The sequence below is a fragment of the Chroicocephalus ridibundus genome, chromosome 13, assembly GCF_963924245.1.
Source record: "Chroicocephalus ridibundus chromosome 13, bChrRid1.1, whole genome shotgun sequence".
NCBI classification, from domain to species: Eukaryota; Metazoa; Chordata; class Aves; order Charadriiformes; family Laridae; genus Chroicocephalus; species Chroicocephalus ridibundus.
In genome coordinates, this window is record NC_086296.1 from 2,275,480 (window position 1) to 2,301,986 (window position 26,507).

At 42.1% G+C, this 26,507-nt stretch overlaps 1 protein-coding gene across 2 annotated transcripts; it reads left to right on the forward strand.

The window, feature by feature from the left end:
• Positions 1 to 25,658, forward strand: PITPNB (phosphatidylinositol transfer protein beta). 2 transcript variants are annotated; one of them, XM_063351129.1, is made up of 12 exons: positions 1 to 48; positions 2,885 to 2,915; positions 3,816 to 3,961; positions 4,371 to 4,462; positions 5,046 to 5,053; positions 5,743 to 5,817; positions 6,994 to 7,077; positions 16,172 to 16,249; positions 19,930 to 20,040; positions 20,576 to 20,698; positions 23,884 to 23,968; positions 25,222 to 25,658. In XM_063351129.1, exons 1-11 carry the CDS (start codon positions 29 to 31, stop codon positions 23,929 to 23,931), a joined length of 816 nt encoding a protein of 271 aa, XP_063207199.1. In that variant the 5' UTR covers positions 1 to 28; the 3' UTR covers positions 23,932 to 23,968; positions 25,222 to 25,658. The 2 variants fall into 2 exon arrangements, with proteins under 2 accessions (XP_063207199.1, XP_063207198.1); XM_063351128.1 differs by lacking the exon at positions 23,884 to 23,968.
• The last annotated feature ends 849 nt before the right edge of the window (positions 25,659 to 26,507 follow it).

Below are 26,507 nucleotides of genomic sequence, written 5' to 3' on the forward strand. Positions count from 1 at the left end.
CTGCGCAGTGCTGGCCTGCGAGGGGAAGATGGTGCTCATCAAGGAATTGTGAGTCGGGGGTGGCGGCGGCGGCGGCGGCGGTCGCCGCCGGGTGGGGGGCGGCGCGCGGTGCACGCACCGGTGTGGTGGCCGCCTGTCGTGCTGCTGTGTGCCGGGCCCGGACGCCGCCGGTGTGGGGCAGGGCCCGCCCCGGCCCGCGCCCCGCTGGGCCTCCCCTGGCAGCGCGCGGGCCGCCGCCTCGGCCCAGCTGCGGGCCCGCGCCGCTTTGGCCGCTCCTTTCTTGCTGGCGGGGCCTCAAGGGACCGCGGTGTCCGACGGTCGAGTGGGGGTGGCGGTCGTGCCCCGGGACGCCGCATCCATCCGGGCCGGCCCGGGACGCTGCTGCCGCCGCCGCTTCCCCGCCGCGGGGCTCACGGAGCGGCTGGGCGCGGGGCCGGGAGCGCTGCCGGCCCGGGGCGCGGGTCTGCTTTGTGCTTCTCTGCCGTTTCCGTGCGCTGGTGGTTCCGTGTCCCCTGACAAAGCCTTCAGTAGCTGCTTGGCACCACGCAACTGTAACATCGACTTCACACACACCAGCACCACCCCCCCCCCGAGTGTGTGCGTGCAGTCGGGGTGATCCTGGCTCTAATCCCTGCCCCGGAGCAAGTGAGTTGTGTCCCCACACAACGAGTTTCTCAAACTCATTCCTTCGGGGCTAATGTTTTACCAAGGCGGCGGTGTTGATGTGTCCCTGTAACGCTGGCAGGCTTTGTGGTATCTCGTGTGCTTTTGAATGAGCACCCCGTCCTGCTTAGAAAGGAACTCGAGTGGCAGTGGTGACAGTCCTGGAGCGCATCGCTCTGTCGTTATCAGTTACGGTACTGGGAGCTGCATGTCGCTGGGTAGATCTTTCCCTTAAGGTCTTCTGCCAGCAAACCACCATCTGGTTTGTTCCTCCCTCCCACCCCTATGGTTTTAAATTACCTGAAAGTCTAGTAATAGATAATCTCTACTGTGATGGTAAAGGTGATGTGTAGGTTCAAAATAATAGATCATAGCAAACATGTTTGTTAGTTTCCAAACAGTATTCTAAGGAGGCTTCAAAGATTTACCTAAACTTCAGAGAGTAGGTGCAAGCTGACAGGACTGAGGTACCAGTGCTGTATCTGGCAGCGTGGCACACAGAACCAAGTGTCGCGCTCTTGCGTTTTGGCAAGAGCTTACACCAGGCCTTGTAGGAGAAACTATCTCTCTTTCTTGCCTTTCCTACAAGGCAACGGTGGGCTGTGTCCTTATTTCTAAGTTCTCACCAGATTTCTTTGCTCCTTAGCTCTTTTGAGTTATCGCATTGTTTGTCTGTCATCATTCTTAAGTTCATAATAACCTGCTCCTTACAATTTTTTCCTTTTAATTTCTCATCTTTCCAGGTACCTGTACATTTGCTGTGTTTTCCTGATTATACTCCTGTTTTACACATTGTCCCATTAAAGACTAAAGCTGAACTTGCCCAAAAGTGTCTTATGCTGCCTTGCAGGCCACAAAGTGTCCTCTCTAGGTATTGAGTCAGCATCTGCTAATGCCAAGACAAGTCTTCTGTCTCTATTGGTCTTGCTAGCCAACTTTAAAAACAGTGTAAGGATTTTTTTTATCAGGTAAAATGGGATATCATAGGGCTCCTTATGAGAATTTTATTTTGATTGCCATTTGTCCATTCTGTGTTTGGATGCGAGCTCTGCTTTCAGCCTGATACTTGCCAACATTTAAGGCTGATGATGTTTTTCAAAGTTTCTCTCTGAAGGTTTCACAGTTTAAACTATTTCAGTGAGGCACGTAGTAGACTAAAATAGAAAAATCTTTACCTGGTAAGGGATAACGAAGAAGTTGCATGGAAATTGCAAGACTGAATTTGATCCGCAGGGATGAGCATTTCTGTCTTCTCAAGGTTGCCGCGTTTTCTGCCGTGCAGGGGGGTGTAAGGCACTCAAGCTGCTGGAGTCATTTTCATAGTAGTACCTAAACAAAACCATCAAACTCACTGTTCACAAAGTGTGGACGCAGCAGGGGGTGGCAAGAGTTGAATCAGTGAACTATAACTTACCTCCTTTCTAGAACAGTGGACAGGCTTAATTTATGTTTGTGCTTTCAGGGTGATTGTGCCGCATTGAATATTAACGACCATAACATTGTCGGTAAAGAAGGTGACATCACTTAAAAGCCCAAGGAACAATGCAGTTGTTCTGTGATGTTGTTTTGCGACAATAATGATTTGCATTGTCTTTGTCCGTTTTATTATGTAAGGTGAAACTGGAAAATACTGTCTGTGCGGTGTACTGTTGCTGTGAAAAATCAGCTTCTGCATCCCCTGTTGTTGCTGTTAACTGTACAGCGTATTGTATTAGAACTGAACTGTTTGCCTAAAACACACTTGCTTCTGCCACCTAAACAGGATATGAGCTGTGGTTGCTTTTTAAATGATTCATAACTGCTGTAATTACCAAAATTCATTTTTAGTCTGTGAGGGCCTGTGCATTTGTACTTTCAAATTGTACAGACGGGACTGCTTACTGTGTAACACAAGAAAGAAGTTCATGCCTTTAAACAAATTCAGCACACTACAAAGTTATGGCAGAGCTGGACGTAGATCCTAGATTTCCTGGCTCTTCTGTTCAGCTTCTGACGTTCTTAACCCCTATTTTCCCATTTTGTAACGTATCTGTCATTGAATTTTACTTGGGTTTCTTGCATTATATCCGTGCGGCCTTACTGCCACAGAGCATTTCTAAAAAGAAAACTTGAATTAACCCATTTTGACCCTTCTTGAATGTCTTTGTTACAGTTTACGCCTGTTATCTGCAGGTGAAGCCTAATTATTGTTTTTATTGAATTTGCTCTTTTCCTCTTTCAGCCGAGTGGTTTTACCTTGCTCAGTGCAAGAGGTACGTCCTCATCCTACCTGCTTTTGTTTTGGGGTGACGGGTGGGAAGATGTTAGCATCTTAGTTAAATCTGCCTGGCCTGGCTCCAGATGTTGCCTGTGCTGTGTGCCCACCTGGCTGCCACACAGAAGTTTCCACATGTGTAAGCCCGCAGCCGAGCAGAGTTAACCTCTTGCAGATCGGTGAATTTCAGAGGAGGTAAATGTCTGCAGGCAAAGAACCTGTCATTGTTTCTGAGCCACTCCGCGGCTTACAAGCAAGAAAAGAAAGTTGTGCAATTCTGCAGTAGAGCAGAATTTTCCTGCTGACCAAGGCGTTAAGTGGCTCCAGGACTTTTCCTAAAGGGAAAGGTGGGAATCATCTTCCAAGATCTGAAGCCAGCAATTTAAATGGCACTGAGATACATTTAAATGAAAGTCACTGTAAGGTGTCTGAGGACACTTCCGAGGGAAAATGTTACGCTTCTCTCTTCTACAGTTTGCGTTTTATGGGTCCTGTGAGGGCAGTATCTAATTCGTTAAAAGGATGAATTTGGGCGGCTCAGGGCTGGCAATCAGAAATTTCAAAATCTGTAAACTAAAAATTCTATTTCTTTTATACAATTAAGGAAAACTTTACTTTTAGGATGAGAAAAATGAAGAAAAACATATTTGCTGTGCCATATGCAATACCAAAGTGTTGCATTAATGAGCAGCAAGCTGATTATATATGCTTGGCAACTACAGATACATTTTGCCAGCAGATTGTCATATTTTACTAAGTACTTTTATATGGAGTATTCTACTTTCCCGATAATTTTGTTTGTACTAACAATTTTTCACTGGAAATAGCTAAATTTTTTTATGCATTAAAAGTTTTGGCTAACTTTAATATTGAAATTTTTCTTCTTTTCACTTTTCAGTATCAAGTTGGGCAACTTTATTCTGTGGCAGAAGCTAGCAAAAATGAAACAGGAGGTGGTGAAGGAATTCAAGTCTTAAAAAACGAGCCTTATGAAAAGGATGGTGAGAAGGGACAATATACTCACAAAATCTATCATTTAAAGAGGTGAGAAGAACATTGATACAGGTTACAGGCTTGCTTGCTGATGAGCACACAGTTTTGTTGGAGAGTTGGAGGTGAGAGCTCATGGGCAGCGCTCTCCCTCAACAGTTGCCTCTGCTGTTCTTGAAGAGAAAACAAAACACAGCTTTCATCCTGATCATAGTGTCTCCAAAATTATTTCTAGCTCGCTCTTAATTTGTCTTATTATTACCTTCCCCATTTTTTTTTCTTAATTATTTTGTGACCAGTAACACTGTTGGAGTTCCTGCATATTTAACCGTGGATGATTCGTACATCGTAAGCTTTAAAGTGCTTAGGCAGAATGTGCCTTTCTTGTTAGAGTGGATGAAATGAATGAGGAATTTCAACTGGGATAAATTTAAAAAATGTTGTCGATGTTTGTTTTTCACAGTAAAGTTCCTGGGTTTGTAAGGATGTTTGCTCCAGAAGGCTCCCTGGTCTTCCACGAGAAGGCTTGGAACGCATATCCCTACTGTAGAACAAGTAGGTCTCCCGTTGCGTGTTTTGCTGTCAGTGCTCAGTTGAGGAATGGTTGTAAATGGTTTAGGAAAAGGGGCTGCCATCAAGTGGAAAAAATACATTTCAAGTTTTAATGTTGCATTTGTGAGATCCCTTCTGAAAAGGAGAGCTTCTGAAGAGCAACCTCAGTGGGGCAGTTTAGTGGGTCCTACAGAGTCTTAGTGTCCAGTGTCCCTAGGATGAGACTGAAGAGGTGATTCTCTTAAGGTCTAGAAGAAAGCCTGTTTGAAAAGAATTTAATTCTTCATAGTCTGTTAGAATAAGGTGACTGCTTTATTTTAATGCTTCTAATTGCATACGTTTGTAGAGTAGGCTCTGTTTCTTTTGTGTCTCTGTTGGATAGTTTGAGGTATCTTTTAACGAACTTCTAAGGTTAAGACTGGCAAGTCAAAGTCTGCTGCACTCTGATTGCACACAAATCCTGTTAGACTAATTTTGAATGTTTCTTATACTGTGAAGCTATCATTATTTGTGAGACTTTTCAGAAACGATTGTATCTAATAACGCTTTGTGTTTCCTTTTCATTGTGTGTGTTTCCAATGACCAGTTGTGACGGTGAGTATTTGAATTACTATCAGTCCTATGTTGGGTTTTTTGAAATACGTTTTGTCTGTTATTACCGCTACAATTGACTCGGGCTCTAGCAAGCAAGCTCCAGCCTTTTACTTAAGCCTTGCCAGGGTAGCCGGCATAGGGCTCCTTGTTACTTTATTTGTCTGGACTTGGCTATAATTAGAAAGAAGTGTAATTTGTCAGAGAAATGCTTTCATTTTTTACATCTTCTTTTATGCCTTTACTTACCATTGTAGCTGCATAATGTCTGTTCTGGTAAGACATGAGGCTAAAAAAGAAAAAAAGCCAAATCGGAGGTTTCTCCACTCTTGAATGCAGGAAAAGCAATGAAATAAAATCAGTCCCTGACTGTCTGAAATCCCATTTCCGTAAAGTGAAATCCTGCCTCAGTTAAAATGGGTTAACTGAGAATCTAAATGGATCATCAGAGGTGGGGGTTTGGGTTTTTTGTTTTTTATTTAAGATGTGTGAGAAAGAAATCATTAAGAAGGGTTTAGATGCTAGTTATTTCATTGTACCTATTTCTGTGTGTAGTTAGGGGGCTCTTTTATAACGTATATGTAATATGTTGTTAGTCAAGGCTTAGTAGTGACTTCTATATAAACATAATTTATCCAAACTTTAAGCAGAGGTGTAATCAGACTCATGCTTTTTGATTTTTGTACTTACAGAATGAATATATGAAAGATGACTTCTTCATAAAAATTGAGACCTGGCATAAACCAGACTTGGGGACATCAGAGAACGTGAGTTGGGATTTGGATACTAAGCACTAGTAATATTTTCAATACATAGTCATCCAGATAAAGTATTCTGTGCCTGGGAATGGTGGATAATTAGTGCATAAAGTCAAAGCTCTACTAGTAAGTAATATCAAACAAAAAAAGCATTATTCAAATCCTTCTAAGGTGGTCAAGCTGTCTAACCAAACGAGATGCAAGAACAAGAACAGGTTTTTCTTTTTTATGTTGAGGTCAATGCAGATGCTTGACTCTCACTCAACTATTTAAGCAAATTTTCAGTAAGTTCTTTTTGATTTCATGTTCTTTTACCTTAGTGCTGCTTAGACTGACAAGTTTGTTTGAAAACAGGTTTCATGAGGCTATTGGAGCTTATCTTTGTGCACTTCTGTAGAGTTCTGTATTGAAGCTGCTTCTGTAAATTTTCCAGGCTGGCAATACTCTTGTTTTCCTCCCAAGACAGTTGATTTGGTTCACAGGTCTCTTCAGGAGGTTTTTTTTATCTATACTGACAAACATATGTATAAACCATCCACAAAGGAATAGTTGTCAGTGTATTTTCAGCGCGTGCATGGGCTGTAGCACTGGATGTGCTGCAGAGGAGAGTTGTTTCTTGGGCAGCTCTGCTTGCCAGAAGTGTAAGTTCAGGTATGGCCAACAGAGTGCGGGTGTGAAGCTGATCACATCGTCAGACCTTTATATACCTCCATGCCACACACACTCCATCTGGTCCATATTAAAGGCAGCCCTATGATTTAGGGAACCTACTAGATGTAGTCAAGTTATTGAAACCTGCCATATCCGCACTTCGGGATTTGTGCGGTTTCTTTCTTTATCATAAAGAGCTCTTGCAGGTTACTGCATGGGTAATGTTTCTAATTAGAGGTTGATTTCATTAGCAGTGGTGAATGTGACAGAAGAATACAGCTTAATTTTAAACCCAGGTTTCCGGAATGCACAAGAACTGAAGATTTTGTGCTGGTTTAAAATTGGTTAGTGAGTGAATTAAAATGTAACTGGAGATTATTCCCTTTTAGAAAGGCAGAGGAAGAAAGGATAGGCTTTGAGAACACTGTCTTTATGAAGTCCAGAAAAAAATCCACGGCACACATACATACTGCATACAGTGCCCCACTGTGTAAGATGACAGCATGGAAATCATTCCTTTTTCTCTTTCTGCAGGTGCACAATTTAGATCCAAACACATGGAAGAGTGTTGAAGTCGTTCATATTGACATTGCGGATAGAACTCAAGTAGAACCAGGAGTAAGTAAATGCTCTGCTGTTGGGATATGGATGTAGCATGCGGCTAATTCCATTGATGCTTGGTGTTGATTGTGAATAAATTAAAATGGTATGGATGTTACCCAATAGATAAATGAAAATCATCTTGAATAGAATCATTAATTCTAAAGTTGCATACTTAGTAAATGCATTTACAACATCAGTCTATTGAATTTGTCTCTAGTTGCACAACTAAGACATGAAGGGCAACAGACTTTTGGCACAGGTGTAGTTTTTACTTTTAATTGTAGATAATTGTTTTGGTCAAGCAAGCATTTAGGTGCTCATCTTGATGTGTGAGACCAAGTGCAGGAATCTATCCCTGCCGTCCTGCACGACAGAGCACAATGTCTCCACCAAGCTACTCCTGTGCTCCTGCTGCTATTCTTGGTTACAAATTGTTGTTATTAGTAAGAGCACGTGGTTACTCAGTGAATTTGTATGAATGGGTATAAATTTGGAAGGAGAGTGTGGGTTTGGAAGGGTTACGTGGAGTGCGTTAGCTTGCTTACACATATGATGGAAGAAGACAGCTAAAAGAAGTAGCGAGTGTGGCAAAGTTAAGTGCTGGGCGCACACGCTTTCAGCTTGCCTTTTCAATAGCACTTTGCGCAGAAAAGACAGTGAATATGATTGTGTCAATTCCACTGAAATAAATACATGAAGGGATGTCTAGTGAAGATTTATCTGCCATGTTGAGATTTTGCTGACAGGACAACACTTAATACTTGTAATAGTTCCCATTCTTTTCCCACCTATTGTCCATTTTTTGTTAACCAGCTCATAGTCATGTGTTTGGGTTGGAAGGGACCTTAAGGCCCATCCAGTCCCACCCCCCTGCCCTGGGCAGGGACACCTCCCACCACACCAGGTTGCTCCAAGCCCTGTCCAACCTGGCCTTGAACCCCTCCAGGGATGGGGCAGCCACAGCTTCTCTGGGCAACCTGGGCCAGGGGCTCACCACCCTCAGAGTGAAAAATTTTTTCCTGAGATCCCATCTAAATCTGCCCTCTCTCAGTTTAAAGGTGTTGCCTCTTGTCCTGTCACTATAGACCTTGATAAAAAGTCTTTCTCCATTTTTCTTATAAGCCCTCTTTATATTTAGAAAGGCTGCAGTGAGGTCCCCCCGGAGCCTTCTCTTCTCCAGGCTGAACCCCCCCAGCTCTCTCAGCCTGTCCCCACAGCAGAGGGGCTCCAGCCCTCCCAGCATCTCCGGGGCCTCCTCTGGCCCCGCTCCAGCAGCTCCGTGTCCTGCTGTTGGTGCCCCAGAGCTGGAGGCAGCACCGCAGGGGGGTCTCCCCAGAGCGGAGCAGAGGGGCAGGATCCCCCCCCTTGCCCTGCTGCCCACGCTGCTGGCGATGCAGCCCAGGGGCCAGGGAGTTTCTGGGCTGCCAGCGCACATTGCCGGCTCATGTCCAATTTTTTATAGTGTGTATGATTGATCTGAATAAGAAGGCAGGATATGTTGATTTTAGATGCTGATTTATGCAATTTTAGAGGGCAGCTTCACCGTACTTACTTATGGGCCTGTCTTACTTGTTACTACTGCTGTTGCTTTCTACACGTCTATCTACTGGGGCTGTTGTCTGGTTCGTTCAGTTGTAACAGCTGGACTGTTCGATGTGTAAGCATTTAGTTTTGGATAGTAGGAAAATAGCATACACTAATATGATACTTACCACTTTGTGTTTACACAATGCATTTGATTGTTTTGTGCAAGGAGGTGTTCTTTATACTATTTGTTATTTTCTGAAAATAAATACTTGGATATCCTGCACTGTGGGGAGAGGACTCCTTTGCAGGAAAGTATAGAAAGAAGGGTAAAGGTTTCTGCTTATAATTTTCCATTTGCGTTATCAATGTAGGTGTATAACCTGCACTGGTGCTTAACTCGTGTTTAACAGATGATCTGTGGGTTTACATGTGTGAAAATACTTTGTTTGGAGAACCTCCGTGGAAACCAAATAAAACATGTCTTGCCTATTTTAATGCAGCGAGGAATCCTTTTGCTGCCCCTTGTTCTTTCAGACATTCCATATGACCTTAGAGCAGAGCTGGCAGGAAGATGTATGTTGTGCATTCCCTATTCCATGCCTGGAATTGTGGCAGGCCACTACAATGCTGTCATCTGTCAGAGTGCTTGCTTGATCACAGTATGTGTAAACAAAGGGTTGTGCTTATTACTGTGTGTTGAACTTCGGTATTTATTCTGTTTGAAGTACTCTTAGTGAACAGCACGGCTTTGCTGTGGGCCCTCTTGCACTCCTGGATCCCGTGGGCTGCCTTTGGTGTCGCCCGTCTCCTTTGTGCCGAAGGCTGACAGATGATGGTGTGCTACAAGTTACCGTTTTGGCTCAGGACAAAGATCCATCTGACCCAGTGTCCTGGTAGTGGCCAGGAGCAGATATTTGTAGAATGATAAGAAACTTGGGGAAGTGTAGAATACTGGAAGCTGGGGGACACCTATCTCTGAAAGATCAATCTGGATTTAAAGGACTTCCAGAGCCAGTGGTTCTCTCTGGCCTGCTGTGTTTATTAGCCACTCGCATGCCCATGAGCACATCTAATCCATTTTTGAACCCATTTATACTTTTGACCTTTATGGCATCATGAATTCTGTAGAGTGTTTATCTTTAAGTCCATCCTCATGTGGAAGGCATTTTATATGTGGAAGCCCTTGGAACTGTTTTCAGTACATTATCCTCTTTTTTTTTTTTTCTTTTGTGTATCTGACCTACAGAGTATCAAAACTGTGAGTGCAGAGTGGTTTAATTCACAGTTGTAAGTCTTTTCTGATGTTTCTACATTCTCTTTCTTTTTGTAGTAACTTCTAACACCATTTGCTTTTTTAGCAAATATTTTGAGCAAATATTTTCAAATTCAAACTCACAGTATAGCCCAGCATTGTGTAGGAATACCTGGAACTAATTTTCACCGTGTGATTCAAATCTTCATTTCATTTCCCAGAAATTCAGTTTTGCAAAGTCCTGACTTTATATTAAACAAACTGACCTTGTACTCAAACTTCCATGCAAACGTTGATAACTGGGAGTTATCTGTAGGCTGGGGCCCTTTCCACTCCACTCATTTGCTCCCTTAGCAGAAATTAGCAGAAATTCTCTGCGATCCACACTTGCAGTCTCTTCTGTTAGGAAAATTTGCAGTTTCTGGCCTCTGTTTTCTCTGTCTTTACTGCTTATGACTCCATGAGAAAGATTTTTCCATTTATGCTAATATCTTTATGAAGTTTAGGTAATGGAACTTTAGGAATTTATTTTTTTGGAGGTTCAGCTACATCACAGTAACAGAATTGCCCTGATCTATGTGATTGCTTTTTGCCTTCAGGGAAGGATGCTGCTTTTGGAAAGTAAATGTCCCCTCTGAAAGCAGTAGCTGTTTTCCATGTGTTCTGTTTGTCCAGAGGTTCGTTTCCTGCAGTTCTGTCGTCTTTGATGGGCGATGTTAGAGCAGGCACTAGTTCACTCTGTCAGGTAGTTTCTGGAATCATATGCGTTGTTGCCTTTTAAAGTAAAGTTTTGTTTGTACATTTATTTTCTCAGTCGTAGTTTTGCCTGGAAAAGCAACCCAAATGTACCATCTTGGATAAAAGTATGACTGAAAGAATGGAACTACATTTATAAGATCCAGCAATTTTGATAGAAGTTTTCAAATATTCAAAAATGCAGTGAATGAACCATGTCCAACCCGTTGTAGTGTGGCAGTTACTCTAGTTTCAGCACCGCAATCAGCATAAATATAAAAATAGTAAATTTCTTCAAGATACTAATGGCATGCATATGCTAACTCATGCTCATTTAAGTATGTATAGAAATGATTTGGCTGACATCTGTGGCTTGCTTTAGATATAAATTTAACCCTGCCCTCTCTTAATCATCTCCAGCATACAATCCATGTAGCCTTATATGATTTGTATATAAAAATCACTTCCCAGGAGAGTAAAACTTTTTAAAGAGTAAGCAGAAGTGAACACTCAATTAACATCAGAAGAGGCTACATTTTTGGAAACAATTTGTAAGAAAGTAGAGTGGAGTGCAAACAAAGAAATTGAAATCAGGTTTGTAGCTATTTTTGTGCAATAAAGAAATTAAAAGTCATCTTCTAAGTCGTACTGGATCTTCGTTATATTACTTGAAACAAAGTTCTAGAAATACAGTCAAATTAATTAATGCATGCATTAAGTACTAGAGATACAGGCTTTCTGTGCTGTGCAGTAACTACAATCCTGTGTTGTACAGTTAGAATACAAATAATGGAATATAGGAAATGCTCTTCTTTGGTAGTCTGTAAAAGAGCGTTAAAAGATTCTTGAGTAAAAGAGCTGTTTTTCCGATGGTTGGATCCCTCACATTTTGGACTTAATTTATCATATGACAGGCATCTAAAAAGTCTGTATTAATAGTCCAGAAGCTCAGTATCATCGTGCGTTTTATTGGTAACACCCCCTGAAAGTGCCGCTATGGACGTGTCCCTGGTCACCAGGGCTCTTTGAGGTGCCAGTGTCCAGAGACATGCGGAAAACAGACTGACTGCTACAGACCTGGCTTTTTTTGGTTTGTCTGAACGCCTGAGTTTGACTAGATGAACGTTCAACCTCCAGCAGCACTGCTTTAGAATAAAGATGCGAAGGATTAAGTGTTTGCCCAGGTGACTCTTAGGTGGCCCTGTTACTTTCTCCCATCTTCAGCCTGCTTATAGAAATGGCCTTTCTTCCTATTGGGATGACGTTTACTCGTGTAGAAAATACTTGTACATACTTGGAGTTGTGCTTAATTCCTTCAGAAGTGCCTGCGGCTTGCTGATTTATGTATGTATCTTAAACTGCACATCCCATGGAACAACCGATGTTGTATAAATAGAACTTATTTCTAGCTTACTAGTGTTTTCCTCCCCTCTTTCTGTTTTCCAACCCCTAACTAAGGCTTTTTTCATATTGTCCTGGGTGCTTATAAATCTTCGTATTTTCCAGACGGTCTTACACGACCTTTAACTTCTAGTTCGTAGCACAACACAGTGTATGTCTGTGCCAGTTTAACAAGGCTGATTTCATTTTTTGTTTGAACCTTGGCGTTCTTTCAAAGGTGATTTCAGGGAATAGTTCACCTGAACGCTGTCCTGTAGCTGCAGGACTCTTCAGGAGATGGGAATGGCTGTAAGGTGTTTGTTATTAAAAGCCATTTAGCTGGACCTATCCAAAATACGTGGATGCTTTACTTGGCTGTGAGTTAAGTGCAGAGGGGTGCTGGTGATTGTTTCAGTTATGAGACTCGGGAATCACGCGGTGAGCTGGGGATATGACATACTTTGATCATCTTGATTTTGATGTTTTACTGTGCTGCGAATTGAGTATCCACAGACACTTTATATCCACAGAGCTATGGACCCGGTTGGAGAAAAGCGCTAGTATGCGTTTCCTTCCACACTCAGCTTTGTGCGCGTTTTCTCCTAAATAACGCACAGCATGTATGTTCTCCTGTTTAAAAAACTAATGCAATATTGCGTTGAAAAGGCAGAAATTGTGTTCACCTGCCTAGTTAGTCTTATGCCACTCTGTGTTCAGGAAGCTTTTTGCATGAATTTGCAGATAAGACATCAGACTTGTATCATTTTTATGTTAGGTTCAGAAAGTTTTCTTAAAACCATTCTGTCCTGTATATACGCTTTCAAGTTTTATACTACTTGGTTGAGTGAACTATGAGCTATCAGCAGAGCTGTTATTACTTTTAGCAGGTCTTATAAATGAGAACGAGAATTGTAAAGGAGCACCTGGATTCTCTGTTTGTTGCCATTATTACTTTATTGTATGTGGTTCACAGTCTCTCTAAATAATTCTTTATAATAGTTTGTTGCATTCCTGCATATTATATTGAGATTTTGAGCTGAAACTGCCTATGAAACGATATTTGTATATTTCTTTGAAATGTTTTTTAGCTCCTCTATATTGTTATGCTGCTGCATAATCATGTTTTGCCTGTCTAGCTTTCAAGAGGGCTTCAGGGTTTTTTAGCTGTAATATTTGTTCCAGCAGCCGCCTGTTTTTCTTCCTAAGAAGGACTTGTTGCTGTCAGGAGTTAAGCTCTTGCTGCAGAGATATTTTCCTTAAACTCTGCAAAGAACTGTTGTTTATTTGTACTTTGGCTCTGGTCCAGTCTTTTTCCTTGCATGTTGGTAGGGTTTGTGGATTGAGAAGAGTTCCTACAATGCTCTCTTGTCCATCTAGACGTTCATCTAGACAGCGGGTGTTTTTTACTGTCCTTAACAGGGCTTGGTTTAACTGAGTCCTGAATGGTCTTGGGTCAAAGCTCTCTATGTGGGCTCTAGCATAGAAAACTTCTCCATGACTTATCTGTTTTTCCTTGAATTTTTGTTTTCACTCCTGCATTTTACTTGTAGGTAATTTTTTTTTTCCCAGTTTTTCCAGCTGTGCTTTTATGTGGGTGCTTAAATGCAAGAGCAGAGTTGCTTTTTACCGCTGTCCCTGTGCAGTGAGAGGTAGGATGGCAGGTGACATCCTGTCGCATCGACCTGGGTGTCTCTATGGAATCCAGTCAACTGATTCCACAGCGTAAAACAGACAGATCAAAGTTGCATGTGTAGGGGAGTTCAAATGCCAAATAAAGATTGCATATGTAAGCAAAGTTCTTACCTTCGCAAGTTTCCTCATCATCGTGTATTTGAAATTTGCTTCCTACAGTGCGTTTCTACCAGCTCGTGTGGTATATGGCAGAACATACAGGTATGACGTACTTGTGGTATGAGATACCACAGGTTTTGTTAGTGAATGCGGTTTTTAATATTAAAGTTCTGGAGGATTTTGGATAAACAGTCTGTTACTTGGAAATAGTGATGCTTGTTGTTATTTTTGCTTTGTTTCTTTTTTATTTTATTTTTTCAGGAACGAGGTTGCAATGCAAATGTAGAAATCACCAAGTATATTTCACTTTAGTCTTGTGGCAAGACCATTTGTACTTCTGCATTACATTGATTGTGGCAGCTGTCTTCTGGGGGAGAAAAAGCCTTGCTTTCTGAAGTTTGTTTAGCTTTCTTCAAGCAAGGGTGCGGACTTCTTAAGTTTGGGATTTTTTTAATTAATATTTTATGTAGATTTCACGTTGTAGTACTTACAAAGGAAAATAGATCAGTTAAATTTCTATATTTATAAGCATGCTTGGAGCTATTTTATTGCAGATTTTTGACAGTGCCTTATGGCAACTTGTAATGAGTTGAGGCGTTTCATCTTTGGTGCGTGTTGAACCCCGTCTATCTCGCTAGTGCTGTGAGGCATCTATTAGTCCCGTGTAAGCTTCTCGGAGTATGTTGACTCTTCCTGTCTGTTCCAGTTGCTTGGATACTACAGGACTGTAAAGAGCGATGGCAATTACTTTGACAACAAGTTTAGACTGAAGAGGTTTTGGTCTTTGAAGGTGTTTTTGTCCTAGGTCTTACAAGCCAGCACCAAGGTACAGTCTAGTTACAGGTAATGTCACCTGGTCAAAATACGTGCACTTCATAACCTTATGCAGAGTGATTCATCCAGTCTCCTGTGGATTTTTCTCACTGGCATTGACGTTTTCAGACTGGACCGGAACAGTGTGCTTTTTCCAGTAGCGATCAACGCAGGGTGCGAAGGAAAGTGAAAACCTCCACTCTGCTGCTCACTCCCTGCGCTTCCTGAGTGGAACAGCCGTAGGAAGGGCCAATTAGGCAGCAATTACGTTCAGTGTTGTCTAATCGGAACCAGAAGGCATGACAAATAATATAAACATAACAATTATGATACAGAAATAGTAAATAGATGTATATAACTATATATCTGCTTTCTATCTCTTTACACATTGTGGTGCCTCTGCATGTTATTGCAGCCCAGATTGTTTCGTGGGTCAGAAAATTGTTCACAATAGTCTAATTCCCCGTACTGCCTTTCCTAAAGTATAGCATTGACTAATAAATTGTGTTTTATTCTCCTGTTTTAACAATACAGGTTGCACTTAATTTGAGAAGGTTGGCATTAAAACAAAGTGGTTGGTTTGCTGCATTCTCTGTATCGGGGCTTCAATGGCAAACCCAGGGCTGATGAGCTCTGGTGTCTGGTGTAACCTTTCTCTTTTGACAGTTACGTAGAGAAATCTCTGCAGAGTGTGCCGTTGTCAAGATAAGAGTCCAAATTACATCCTGCTCTTCATGAGGATGTGCTACTGTAGCTTTAGTAAGGAGTCAGAACCGCAGTTTATCTGTCCGTCTAGTGAACAGTTTGGCAAAAAATGTTTTAGGCCCCAGAAACGCGTCCCTGTTGCGGCAGTGGGTAGAATGGTGTTCTTGGGCTGATGTTGTGTAAACCTTACCTGTTCTCAGATACTGAAGTCAGAGTTTTTGACCCTTTCCTAATTTCCAAAGTCGCATCTTTATCAAATAATCATTTTCATACCCCTCGTCAGTAAAATTAGGTAACTCCCTAGTCAGAAGCATTTGTCATTTTCAAGTCTATTTATATTAGCTTTTTACCCGCTGTGGTGAGCAGTGGTGTCTGGGGTGAAGCAGTGCCTCTCAGACTGCTGCCTGTGCCCTCTGCTTAGCCTGGGGATGGCTCACGGACTGAGATTGTGCCATTTCTAATTCTGCAAGTTAGCGCTCTTACATCTTCTTCCTTTCTGTTCTGCCTTCTCAGGAGTGGACATACGTTACAGCTTGGAAAATGTTAGCACACAAGTTTCTATGGTATTGCTTTCTCATATTATTGCTTTCTCGTCCCCTCAAAAGTTTACAAGGCCAGTAGGATAGAGCTTACGTTGCGTAGTGCGCAGCACAAGAGAATTCTGACCGGGAAGGGAGCCCTGGCATGCAATCGTAGTATAAACAGCTGATGAGCCCCCCTGGTGACACGAAGTGAATGAGCGGCTGGGATGGAGTATTCCACACAAACTCAAGTCAGACTAACTCCACCCATCCTGCTCCACACCACTCCAGAGAATCAATTCGGTAGTCTTGAACAGAAGCTTAATGCAGTGCGATGTTGAATCTGGGTTTTTTTCTGACTCTCGTGGGTTTTTTTATATTATAGGACTACAAAGCTGATGAAGATCCTGCGTTATTCCAGTCGGTTAAGACGAAGCGAGGACCTCTGGGGCCAAACTGGAAGGTACTAAGAACTGCTGTTACAACCTTATGAAGTCTTTATCAACAAAAGAAAAATTCACAATTCATTAGAGACTAGCAGTGTTAGTCTTAAAACAGAGAGTAGAAATTCAGTAGTACTTGGGTTTTTTGTATTCAGTTAAAATTCCAAATGTGTTAATAAGCAAAGGTACTCTCTGCTACTTTTTTACTATCGCTACTAAAGCCATACAAAGCTTTGCAAATTAAATTGGATGAATATTATCCTTACTCAAGATTGACATCTGAATATGCATTATGGTGAATTCCATGGAAGTCATCAGCCTGCTGGGGTATAACTGTACATGACAAATAAGTGACCACCTTGTCTGACAGAGCATTGTCCCCATTTCCCACTACGTACACTGTAGTATTTTTTTTGTAATATTTTACTACACTACATACATTGTAGTACACATTGTCCCCATTTCCCACTACCACACTCCTTCTCAGCTGGCCTGAGGTCATAACTCAAAGCAGCCTGACTTCGAGGACTTGAGGTGTCTCTTGTCTCACAGTGGACAGAGGCTGTCATTCCAGGGGACCATTCACTCCTCTGCTTCCCTGTGTGCTGGTACAGGGGTTTTAATGCTGCCCGGCAATTAACCTAGGGGAAAAAATAGGGAACCAGGTTTTTGTGAAAGGATGGGAAACAGTATGGCAATACAGGGAGCCGTAATACGACCGTGGGCTACTATAGCTGATGCTTCACTGCCATTAAGCTGCATTACCAGAAGAAAAGCTTGCAAAGCCACCTCTCGGGTGCTGCACATACTTCATTTTGTCTTAACGAGAGCTGAGGGTGCAGTCAGTGTATACCACTGACGTAACTGGTGCTGCTATAGCTGTTCCTAATGTCGTCTTTGCAACATGATGAAAGTCCATCTTGGGACAGTCATTGTACAGACAGAAAAATAATGTGAAATTTCATCTGAACACCAGAAAATGCTTGTTTACTATGAGGGTGGCCAAACACTGGAACAGGTTGCCCAGAGAGGTTGTGAAGTTCTCTATCCACGGAGATACTCAAAGCCTGGCTGGACGCAGTGCTGGCATCCAGCTGTAGGTGACCCTTCTTGAGCAGGGCTCCTGCACCCGCTGATCAGAGGAGGGCCCTTCCAACCTCAGCAATGCAGTCATTCTGCGATCTGTGCATATCCGCAGTCCCGATTCTTCCCTTTGTGTGTCCAAAGACAGAAAATAGTTCTGCTTCAGAAAGTTTCTGAGCTTGTAAGTAGCTGGAGATTAGTAAGAGTTTCTAAGTGAATTATCAATTATTTTTTTCCTTGGGTTTTATATTTTTTTCATAGGTTTCTGCCATTGGCTGCTGTCAAAATACTGAGCCAGGTAGACCTTTGGTCTGACTCTCAGGTTTGTCCTGGGCCCAAGCATTTGCTGGAATCTCATGGAAAAATGAGTATATTGTGTGTATTGAGATGACGATAAGGGGAGGCATGTATTCAAACTCCCATTATTGTAATATTCTTTCTACCTGGGCTAAGTATTCTTGCTAGCACGGCAAAATTGTCACAGTGATTATTTTTGTAAACTGTGCTGAAAATTGCATCCTGCCGTCCCCTTCCTCCTCAGGAAGGAAGCAGGAGCCTGATGCAGGAATGGCCTTTTCGGGCCTGTGTGACCCAAAGAAAGTGGGGAGTTACAGTTTGTTTTTTTAAAAAAAACAGCTGTAAAATGAGGAGAAGAACTTTGAATGCCTGGAACTGGCGGCACTGAATTTGTATGTTCCGTTTAGTTCTGTCCTTTTACTAATGCCTGGACATAGACTTTGCTGTTTGAAACACCAAAGAGCAGCAGCACTTTGTTTTTTGCTTGTGAATAGAATGTCAGTCTTCTGAGGATAATTGGTTTTCATTTAAGTGCTCTCTGGTGATGAGGATATGTGATAAAAATTCTGTGTTAAATAAATGTGCATTATTTGCCAAGATTTTATGTTTTATGTGTTAGATAAATCTCACAGCAAATTTCTTCACTGTGCGCCTGACCAACAGGAGTTGTCCCTTTCATGGTTAAAAGAAATCTAACTTAAAGATGCTGTACTGTATTTCTACTTAGGAGTTTGTTGCAGCTGATACGAAGAATAAAAATCTGTGGACTTCTTACAGTAATTGCTTGTTATTCAAGACAAGCATACAGAGGGTTGGGGTTTTTTTTAAGCGACTATCAGCTTCCTTTTTGGCTTTTTTTTTCTTCCTTATTTTTTTCTTCCTCTTTTACAAGGCTTGGAGTAACCTAACATGCTTTGTTAAACTAAAAAGGTGATATGGTCTTTTGTATTACGTAAATTTGACTGCAGGAATGGTAGGAAAATCTCTCTGTATGGTGTTACAGGCACTTCAAAATTGTTTGGATGTAGGAACTGTAGGAACAATTCCAGAAAACTAGGAATTGTAGGAAATGGTGGTGGATGTCTCCTGAATTTCACAGAATCACAGAATCCCAGACTGGCAGGGGTGGGAAGGGACCTCTGGAGATCATCCCGTCCAACCCCCTGCCAGAGCAGGGTCACCCAGAGCAGGTGGCACAGGAACGCATCCAGGCGGGTCTGGAATGTCTCCAGAGGTGGAGACCCCCACCTCTCTGGGCAGCCTGTGCCAGGGCTCTGCCACCCTCAGGGTAAAGAAGTTCCTCCTCGTGTTTAGGTGGAACTTCCTATCGTCAAGTTTGTGCCCGTTACCCCTTGTCCTGTTGCCGGGCACATTTCCCTCAGTTCATTCTTCTGGGGATTCTTCTGCTGCATGAGGTCCTTGAGCTGGAGCTGCTTCCAAGCAGGCTTTGAAGTGGAGCTCGAGTTGGTTTGATGGCCACACGTTGCCATTGATGATAAAGACGTTCTCTCCCTATTTTTCCCATGGAAGCAGTCAGAAGGTCTGCAATTCATTGTGGAAAAATAACTATTTAAATTATGCCCCACAACTAGAAATTTCTTAGAAAGCGTGTTCCTAGGAATACCTCTACACCCGGGTAAAGCCGTACCCTGCTGGCATTGCCGGCAGGAGGGGGAGGTGAGGGAGCGGCGAGGGGAGAGCGTGCTGGGGTCGGCACGGGCAGAGCGGAACTGCAGCGAGCTTCACGCCTTCCGGAGCGGCAAAGCGAGGGGTGGTTTGTTACCTGCTTTGGTAACGTGCTGCTTGTTATCTGAACCTCTTCTGGGGCGCGTGTTTTCCAGCGTTGTACTGGCAACTCGGTACCACTCAGTTGTAACTGCCTTTGCGCAATAGACCCCACAGGAAAAACTACCGTGGTGCTGGTTATTGTCATCAGGCGTCATTGTCCTTTCAAAGCGTCGGAAAGTGTATTACAGCGGAAATCATGAAAATGAAATCCATGTTAAGACTAAGATTTATAGTGTATGTCTGCAGTGTGGATGGAATTGTCTCGCAGATTTAAAGCAATTGTTTGTTAATCCCTATTACCCTGTGTTCAGAGTACAGTGCTAAGTATTTACTAATACTTGAGTTCTAGGTGTTGTTATAATTCTTAATAATATTTATAATTATACTAATTTTAATGTGATGACTTTACAATAAATTAATAATATAATTTATAATTATAATACTTAGAATTATACTTTCTGATAAGTATAAGAAATTAATTTGACTTAATTAAATTAAAAAAAAAAATTTCCTGTCTCTTATCCATAAACAGAAAGAGCTAGCAACTGATGAAGAGTGTCCAAAAATGTGTGCTTACAAGTTGGTGACTATCAAATTTAAATGGTGGGGACTGCAGAACAAAGTCGAAAACTTTATACAAAAGGCAAGTGGTGCTTCCTTGCTGGGAGGTTGCCGGGGAGGGGCGCAGGTAGGGAGGCAGGTGGTTCTCTGGTGACGTGGGGTTTTTTGAGGAGAAACAGTGATGAAGCTTCCTGTTGCTTGCAGTCCAGCAATTTCTGTTCATTTCTTCAGCAAGTACAACCAGCTGTGTCTTGATCTACCAGCAATGGTGTTTCACTGGTGGTGGCAGAATAACTTTTGAAGTACATTTGTTCTGTCTAGTGCTGTCTTGGAGCTAGAACAGATTTTAAAAGGATCCTTCAGCATTTTAAAGTAACGTGAATTGCTGAACTTCCTTGAAACTTTTTTTTGATAGTGAAATTTGTTAATTTTTTTGCATGTTAAAACGTGAGAAATGAGATGACTTTAAATGGGAAAGTGAGAGGGCTGAACTTGTAGCAATGTGAAACAGCGTGCACCTGAAGGTTATCCCTTTTCAAGTTGAACAGCTGCAATCACTTGACCAGCGTTTGGTAAAATGTAAGCCTATTATCTAATGTTTGTTTATCTTCTTAAAGCAAGAAAAAAGGATATTTACCAACTTTCATCGCCAGTTGTTCTGTTGGATTGACAAGTGGATTGATCTGACCATGGAAGACATTAGGAGAATGGAGGATGAAACCCAGAAGGAGCTGGAAGCGGTAAGAATGCTTTTTTTTTTTTTTTTTAAGGTTGGTATTTGTGTGCTATCTACCTGTAGATTTCTCTGTTCAGGAACTGACGAAAGTTATGTCGTGTCCATCCCCCTGTGTGTATTTGAGCGGCTGCTGATGAACATTGCAGCCCCTTTAGCGCTTCTCCTGTGCAAACCCATGCTCTTCGAGCTGCTGCATACTGTGTTGGGTCAGGCTGGAAGTGGCTGTAAGGTAAATCCACTAAATCCCGGATGTCTGCCCTCACCACCTCTCTATTTATGGTGTCATACCTGTTGCACAAAGTCCCATTCAGGGCCTTTTTACCACTTGTCAGTTACAAATTAGAGCCGTCATCTTGCTTTTCCATCATGTGTCTTGCTTTGTTTCATTTCCAATCACCATTAGATCCGATTACTTTTTCTCTTCAAATGTATCTTCAAGCAAAATTCTGTGTGTCACCTGACAGATGTTCCACTCATCCCAGCTAGCACCCCAAAATGGAGAAATCTACTTGCAAAAAGGAAGTCAGTAAAATTCACGGGCTTCAGACAGGATCAATTTTCACGCTTTAGTGGCTGTGAGGACCAAATACATACAGCCTGATCTGTCTTTGGACGGATGTCTGGAAGGAAACTCACTTGTAGGGCACTTTCTCTACTCGTTCCTTGAAGAGGCAGAGGAACGTCACAGGCTAGGCAGGAAGCTGCCTTCTCTCCTGTCTTTCCAGAGCATGACTGACTTTTGGCATGAACCTTTCTCATTTTAAATCCTGCTGGTTTATTAAGTTCTTTGCAGTCTTTGGATTTGCAGTTGTTTCCTTCCCATTTTTCCCTTTATGCCCCAAACCCATTCAGCTCGTCACGTCCCTTCCCTTATCTTGGTTCTTTCAAGACATGGTGTGTCTTCGGCTATAACTTGCTCTTTTTTTGCATGGTTTAACTCGTTTCAGCTGCCAGACATCTTTAAACAGATTGCCTGGTGCTTTAAACCTACTGTTGACAGTGGCTCTGAAGTGCATCTTTTCTTTTAGTATCAAAACTATCTGTAGCTCCTCCATCTCACTTGTTACGCTCTCCGTGTTTGGACTTTATGAACTGCGAGGAGCCGTCTTGCATTGTGTAGAGATGTTTTTCGGGTTTGGAAGAAGCGGTTCTTCACTGTTCTGTGTGTTAATAGGTAGATGTTCTGAGCTGGTAAAAACAAACTTTCCTTTCACGTAAGCGGAAAGGTTTGTCTGCCTTGGCAGCAGTTCCCAGAATGTGCTTTGGGAGAGAGTGATGTTCGGTCACCCCTGCAAACACTGTGCTCTCTCATTGGTATCTGGATATTTTTTTATTATGGCAGGTGTTCTCTCGAATCACGTGCATTTCTTCTTTAGTTCTACTTTATGCCAGAGCCTATTCCTAGAGCCGCCTATTCCTAGAGCCGCCTATTCCTAGAGCCGCCTATTCCTAGAGCCGCCTATTCCTAGGTGTCCATGAAGGAGGCAGAGTAACTGCTTTCCTCTGACTTCTCTCAGAAGGGTTCTCTTTTCACACCCATAGTTCTTTACTTGGAATGAAATGGATTTCATCCAATTTCTCTGAGAAAGGGTGGTGGCAGTGTGAGGAGTGCGTACAAGGTGTGTATTGGAGACAGTAAGCAGCACTTGATGCATCTGTGTGCATGAGAGAATTTCCTTTTTGTGTCACTGTGGATGTCTGTCTTCTGGTAGAGAAAGTTCTGTTTCACATTTCTCACTGGTAAGTAACTTTTTAAAAATATTTTTTGCAAAATACTTGCTGCTTTTTTAGTTCTTACTTTAACCAAAATCTGGATCACATGTTTCTGGGCATAACGTTTATCCTCATTCTGAAATATCAAATATATTTATTTATTACTTTCCGGTTTTGCAAAGCAGTGCAAATAGTTCATTTCACATAGCTTGTTGTGTAAGATGTAAGCATCAGGAACTTAAGTGTATTGTTGAAAAAGTCAGTTTTTCACCAGAGAAATGTATTGGTTACTTACACTAACACAGCTTTTCTACGTGTATTGTGAAATGTGAGAGGAGTGGGGACCTACTGTTAAAGTATTTTGTTTTTTCTTAACTGTTATAATTGGGGTATCTACAAACACCTATAAATGATGCAATTTCAAGGTTTTTGTGGTGAAGTGCATTATTGAAGAATAGCCTAAAGGCAAAAATATCACTGCCAAATAAAATAGGAATGCTAATTTTATCCCAAATAATTTGTTTCATATTCAACCACTTCATCCATTGTGCTAAACAGGAACTGTCACTGAATCCCAAGTACACCACAAATCGTTTGTTTTATGGCCAGGACCACTGGGAAGTGAGCGCTTAGTGAGAAGGTGCTTAATATGACAAGAATGTCTTCATGCTTCCATCCCTGCAGAGAAGCAGTTGGCTTTTTTGACGGTGTTGCACTACACAGTTCTATGATGCTTAAACCCCAACAAGTGCAGAAATCAAGCCCAGTGAGATTGGCAGCATCACATTTTCGTACACACACAGCTTTCTGTTGCTGTCCCTTTCTCATTAACACTCTTTCTTCTTTCTGCTTTGAACTAATCTTTCTCTTTGGATTCTGTGCACATTTCCGTTCTTTTGTTAGTCCTGTTCGTCATCTTAAGTCGATTTTTCTAGTTTGAATCTCTGCTTTTGTTACTTTTTTTGTTACACTCTGAATCCTCATCAGTGTTCTTCCAGAGTTTCTCTATCCCAGCCCATCCTCTTCTCACCGTTTATCTTTCACTTAGTGCCTTATGCGTCTGACTTCTGGAGGTGAGAAGCACCTTTGCTTCATTAAATACGTATCAGCTAATAGAGTGCATAGCAGAAAAGCCTCTGACCCTGCCAAAGCACTGTGACTGACCTGCCTCACGTCTTTGTGAGGGTAGAAATGCCACATGGGGTATTTTGAGCAGTGTGACTCCATGCTGAAGCATCATGGGCTGTTAAAAACTTAAGAAGCATCATTTACAGCTGCTGTACAGTTCCCAGGCTTCCTCACCAAAAAGAAATACCGTATACCCCGTCTCCAAAAAACCTCAGCTGTAGCTGAGGCTGGGTCTGGTCCTGGCCAGGGAAAAGCAGTCCTGGTCATGTAGATCGTTACTTCTCTCTTACTAACCAACAGCGCGATAGGTTCTTTATGTGGTAGCTCACAGTTTTATTTTACGTTTAGATGCGTAAGAAGGGTTCCGTTCGAGGCACTTTGGCTGCTGACGCCTAGAGGAGTTCTCTGTAGGTTCTGAGGCAAATCAAGCTGTGTAAGTCAACTGCTGGATGGAAAAGGAGAAAAGGGATTAATGTTCTGATGGATGGGAATTGCTGGCAGAAATCATCTACAATTACGGAGTAGTTTGGGTTGGAAAGGGACCTTTACAGGCCATCTAGTCCAACCCCCTGCAATAAGCTGGGACATCTTCAACAAGGTCAGGTTGCTCAGAGCCCCGTCCAACCTGACCTTGAACACCTCCAGGGATGGGGCATCTACCACCCCTCTGGGAAACCTGGGCCAGGGTTTCACCACCCTCATTGTAAAAAATTTCTTCCTGATATCTGGTCTAAATTTACCCTCTTTTAGTTTAAAAACCTTACCCCTTGTCCTATTGCAACAGGTCCTCCTAAAAAGTTTGTTCCCATCTTTCTTATAAGCCCCCTTCAGAGACTGAAAGGCCACAGTAAGGTCTCCCTGGAGCCTTCTCTTCTCTGGGCTGAACAACCACAACTCTCCCAGCCTGGATGGACCTAAATCCGGATAACACTTCTGGGTCTTACCTCCCTCCTGTTTGATAACCTTGTGGTGATCAGTAGTTGGAGATGACCTTTGGTGTCCAGGGCACATAAGAGACCTCCGCAGACGGACACGGGCAGGCGCTCGGTCCGGTGGCAGAGTGCCTGAGGCGTTGGCCACCTAATCTGGTCCTTTGTGCTTACCTAGTACAGAAACCCAAAGTGGGTGACTCTGAACCTGCAAATAGTCTTTTGGGCACAAATCAGAAAAGTTAGTGAGCGTCATTTTGCTACACACTCAGTAGCAAAGTGACACGTGGACTCAGTCCACGTAATTTATAGGGGAACTGTGGACTCTCACCTTCAAGGCACGTTAAGTTCTTCAAATCCAGTTCCACACAGATATTTAAAAATACTAAATTGTGTTAAAACTGTTACTGCGGGAAACAGGTTGTCCAAGAGTTGCAAGCTTTGGGGTGTTTATGTCCAGTACGTTAATGGTGGTGTTTCCCGCCGTGACTGGTTTAACGCTGCAGGTGGGATCCCCAGCCAAAGCAGTCTTAAAATCCTGCTGATGAGAGACGGGAGCTGCTGTCCGCCAGCGAGGACAGAGCCCAAATTAAGATTCCCTGCCAAGTCTTGCATTGCTTTGGTGCGATTTGCTCAGTCCTGGTCATGTTTTGACTGCCCTGCCCTGTTTCTCGTGGAGATTAATAAAACTGCCTGTTTGGAACTTAGTGTTTGAGGAAACTATTAATGCTTAATTGTGTATTTTCTTTCTCCACAGTTACGTTATCAAGGCCAAGTCAGAGGAACAAGTGCTGCCAATGATGAATGATGATGGATTTAACCGTCACATGCAGTGTTGATATACAAATGTGTGTGTGGATGCATGATTATTTGTATATAATTATATATACGCACATGCATACTGAAGGGGGTTGTTACAGTGTCTCCAGGGTACTATACCTGTCCTCAGCAACGATTCAAAGGAACCTGCTTTCATTCTGTATACCTGAAGCAAATAAAAATCAACTGAGTAGTGTCATTTAAAGGATGAATTAACTGCAGAATTATCCTAACTGGTATGTTTCATGAATGTCAATACTGGACCAATTTATTCCCTACTTGTTTTTTTTTTTTTTTCCTCCTGTCTCGAGTCACTCTGCTATAACTTGCCCATATCTCATTTGTAAAGAAACAGATTCAAGTAAGTTAATTTCAGTTGTGTGTCTTCCCTATGTGATTATTTTTGGAATAGGAACAATGAATGTATTTATAGCTATTTATTTCTGGATTGTCATTATCCTATAGTCAAATCAGAAAAAAATTTCTATTAGTGGAAATTGGAAGACTTTTACTGTTGAATACATTTAACCCAAACTTTACCCATTCACTGATTTAAAAGAAAAAAACGTGTTTTATTGGACTTTTGTACATTGAAATGCTAATGGTTTTTCTTCATTAAAATTGGCAAGATTAAGGAAAAATGGCTTGTGACTTATAAAATGATTGCAACTTGAAATTTTCCAGAAGCTGGCTTTTTAGCCAAAGATACTGACAATACTTGTAGAATATTTCGAGTGTATCTCAGGCCGTGCAGTGGCAGTGGAGGGGGGTGACAGCCCTTCCCTAAAGTAATACTTCCGTCAAGGAAATCGCTGTTTTCCAGAGTTTCACTTTGGAAGCTATGCAAACGGTCTTGATTTCACACACATTACGCAATGGAATATAATTGTGATTTTAGCTCTTTTCATGTTGAAAATACACTTTAAAAGAGATGTATACTTTCAGATATGATGAAAGTTTAAATTGTAGCATCTGACGTATTTCTCCGATACTTATTAGGAGTAGACACATAGAAGAAAAGACGGTATAATAACGACCTCCTGTAGATAACTCTCAAATAGGGAAAATGTCTTCAGCATTTTTTAAGGAAATATTCAGAGCATATCGTAGATATATATTATCAAAATCCTTGCTAGATCAGAAACAAATTATTTTAAAAGCACTACTTAGATAAAGTTCTATTAATGCCTGGTTTCCTCCCAGCATCCCCAGAAACCCTGGTGG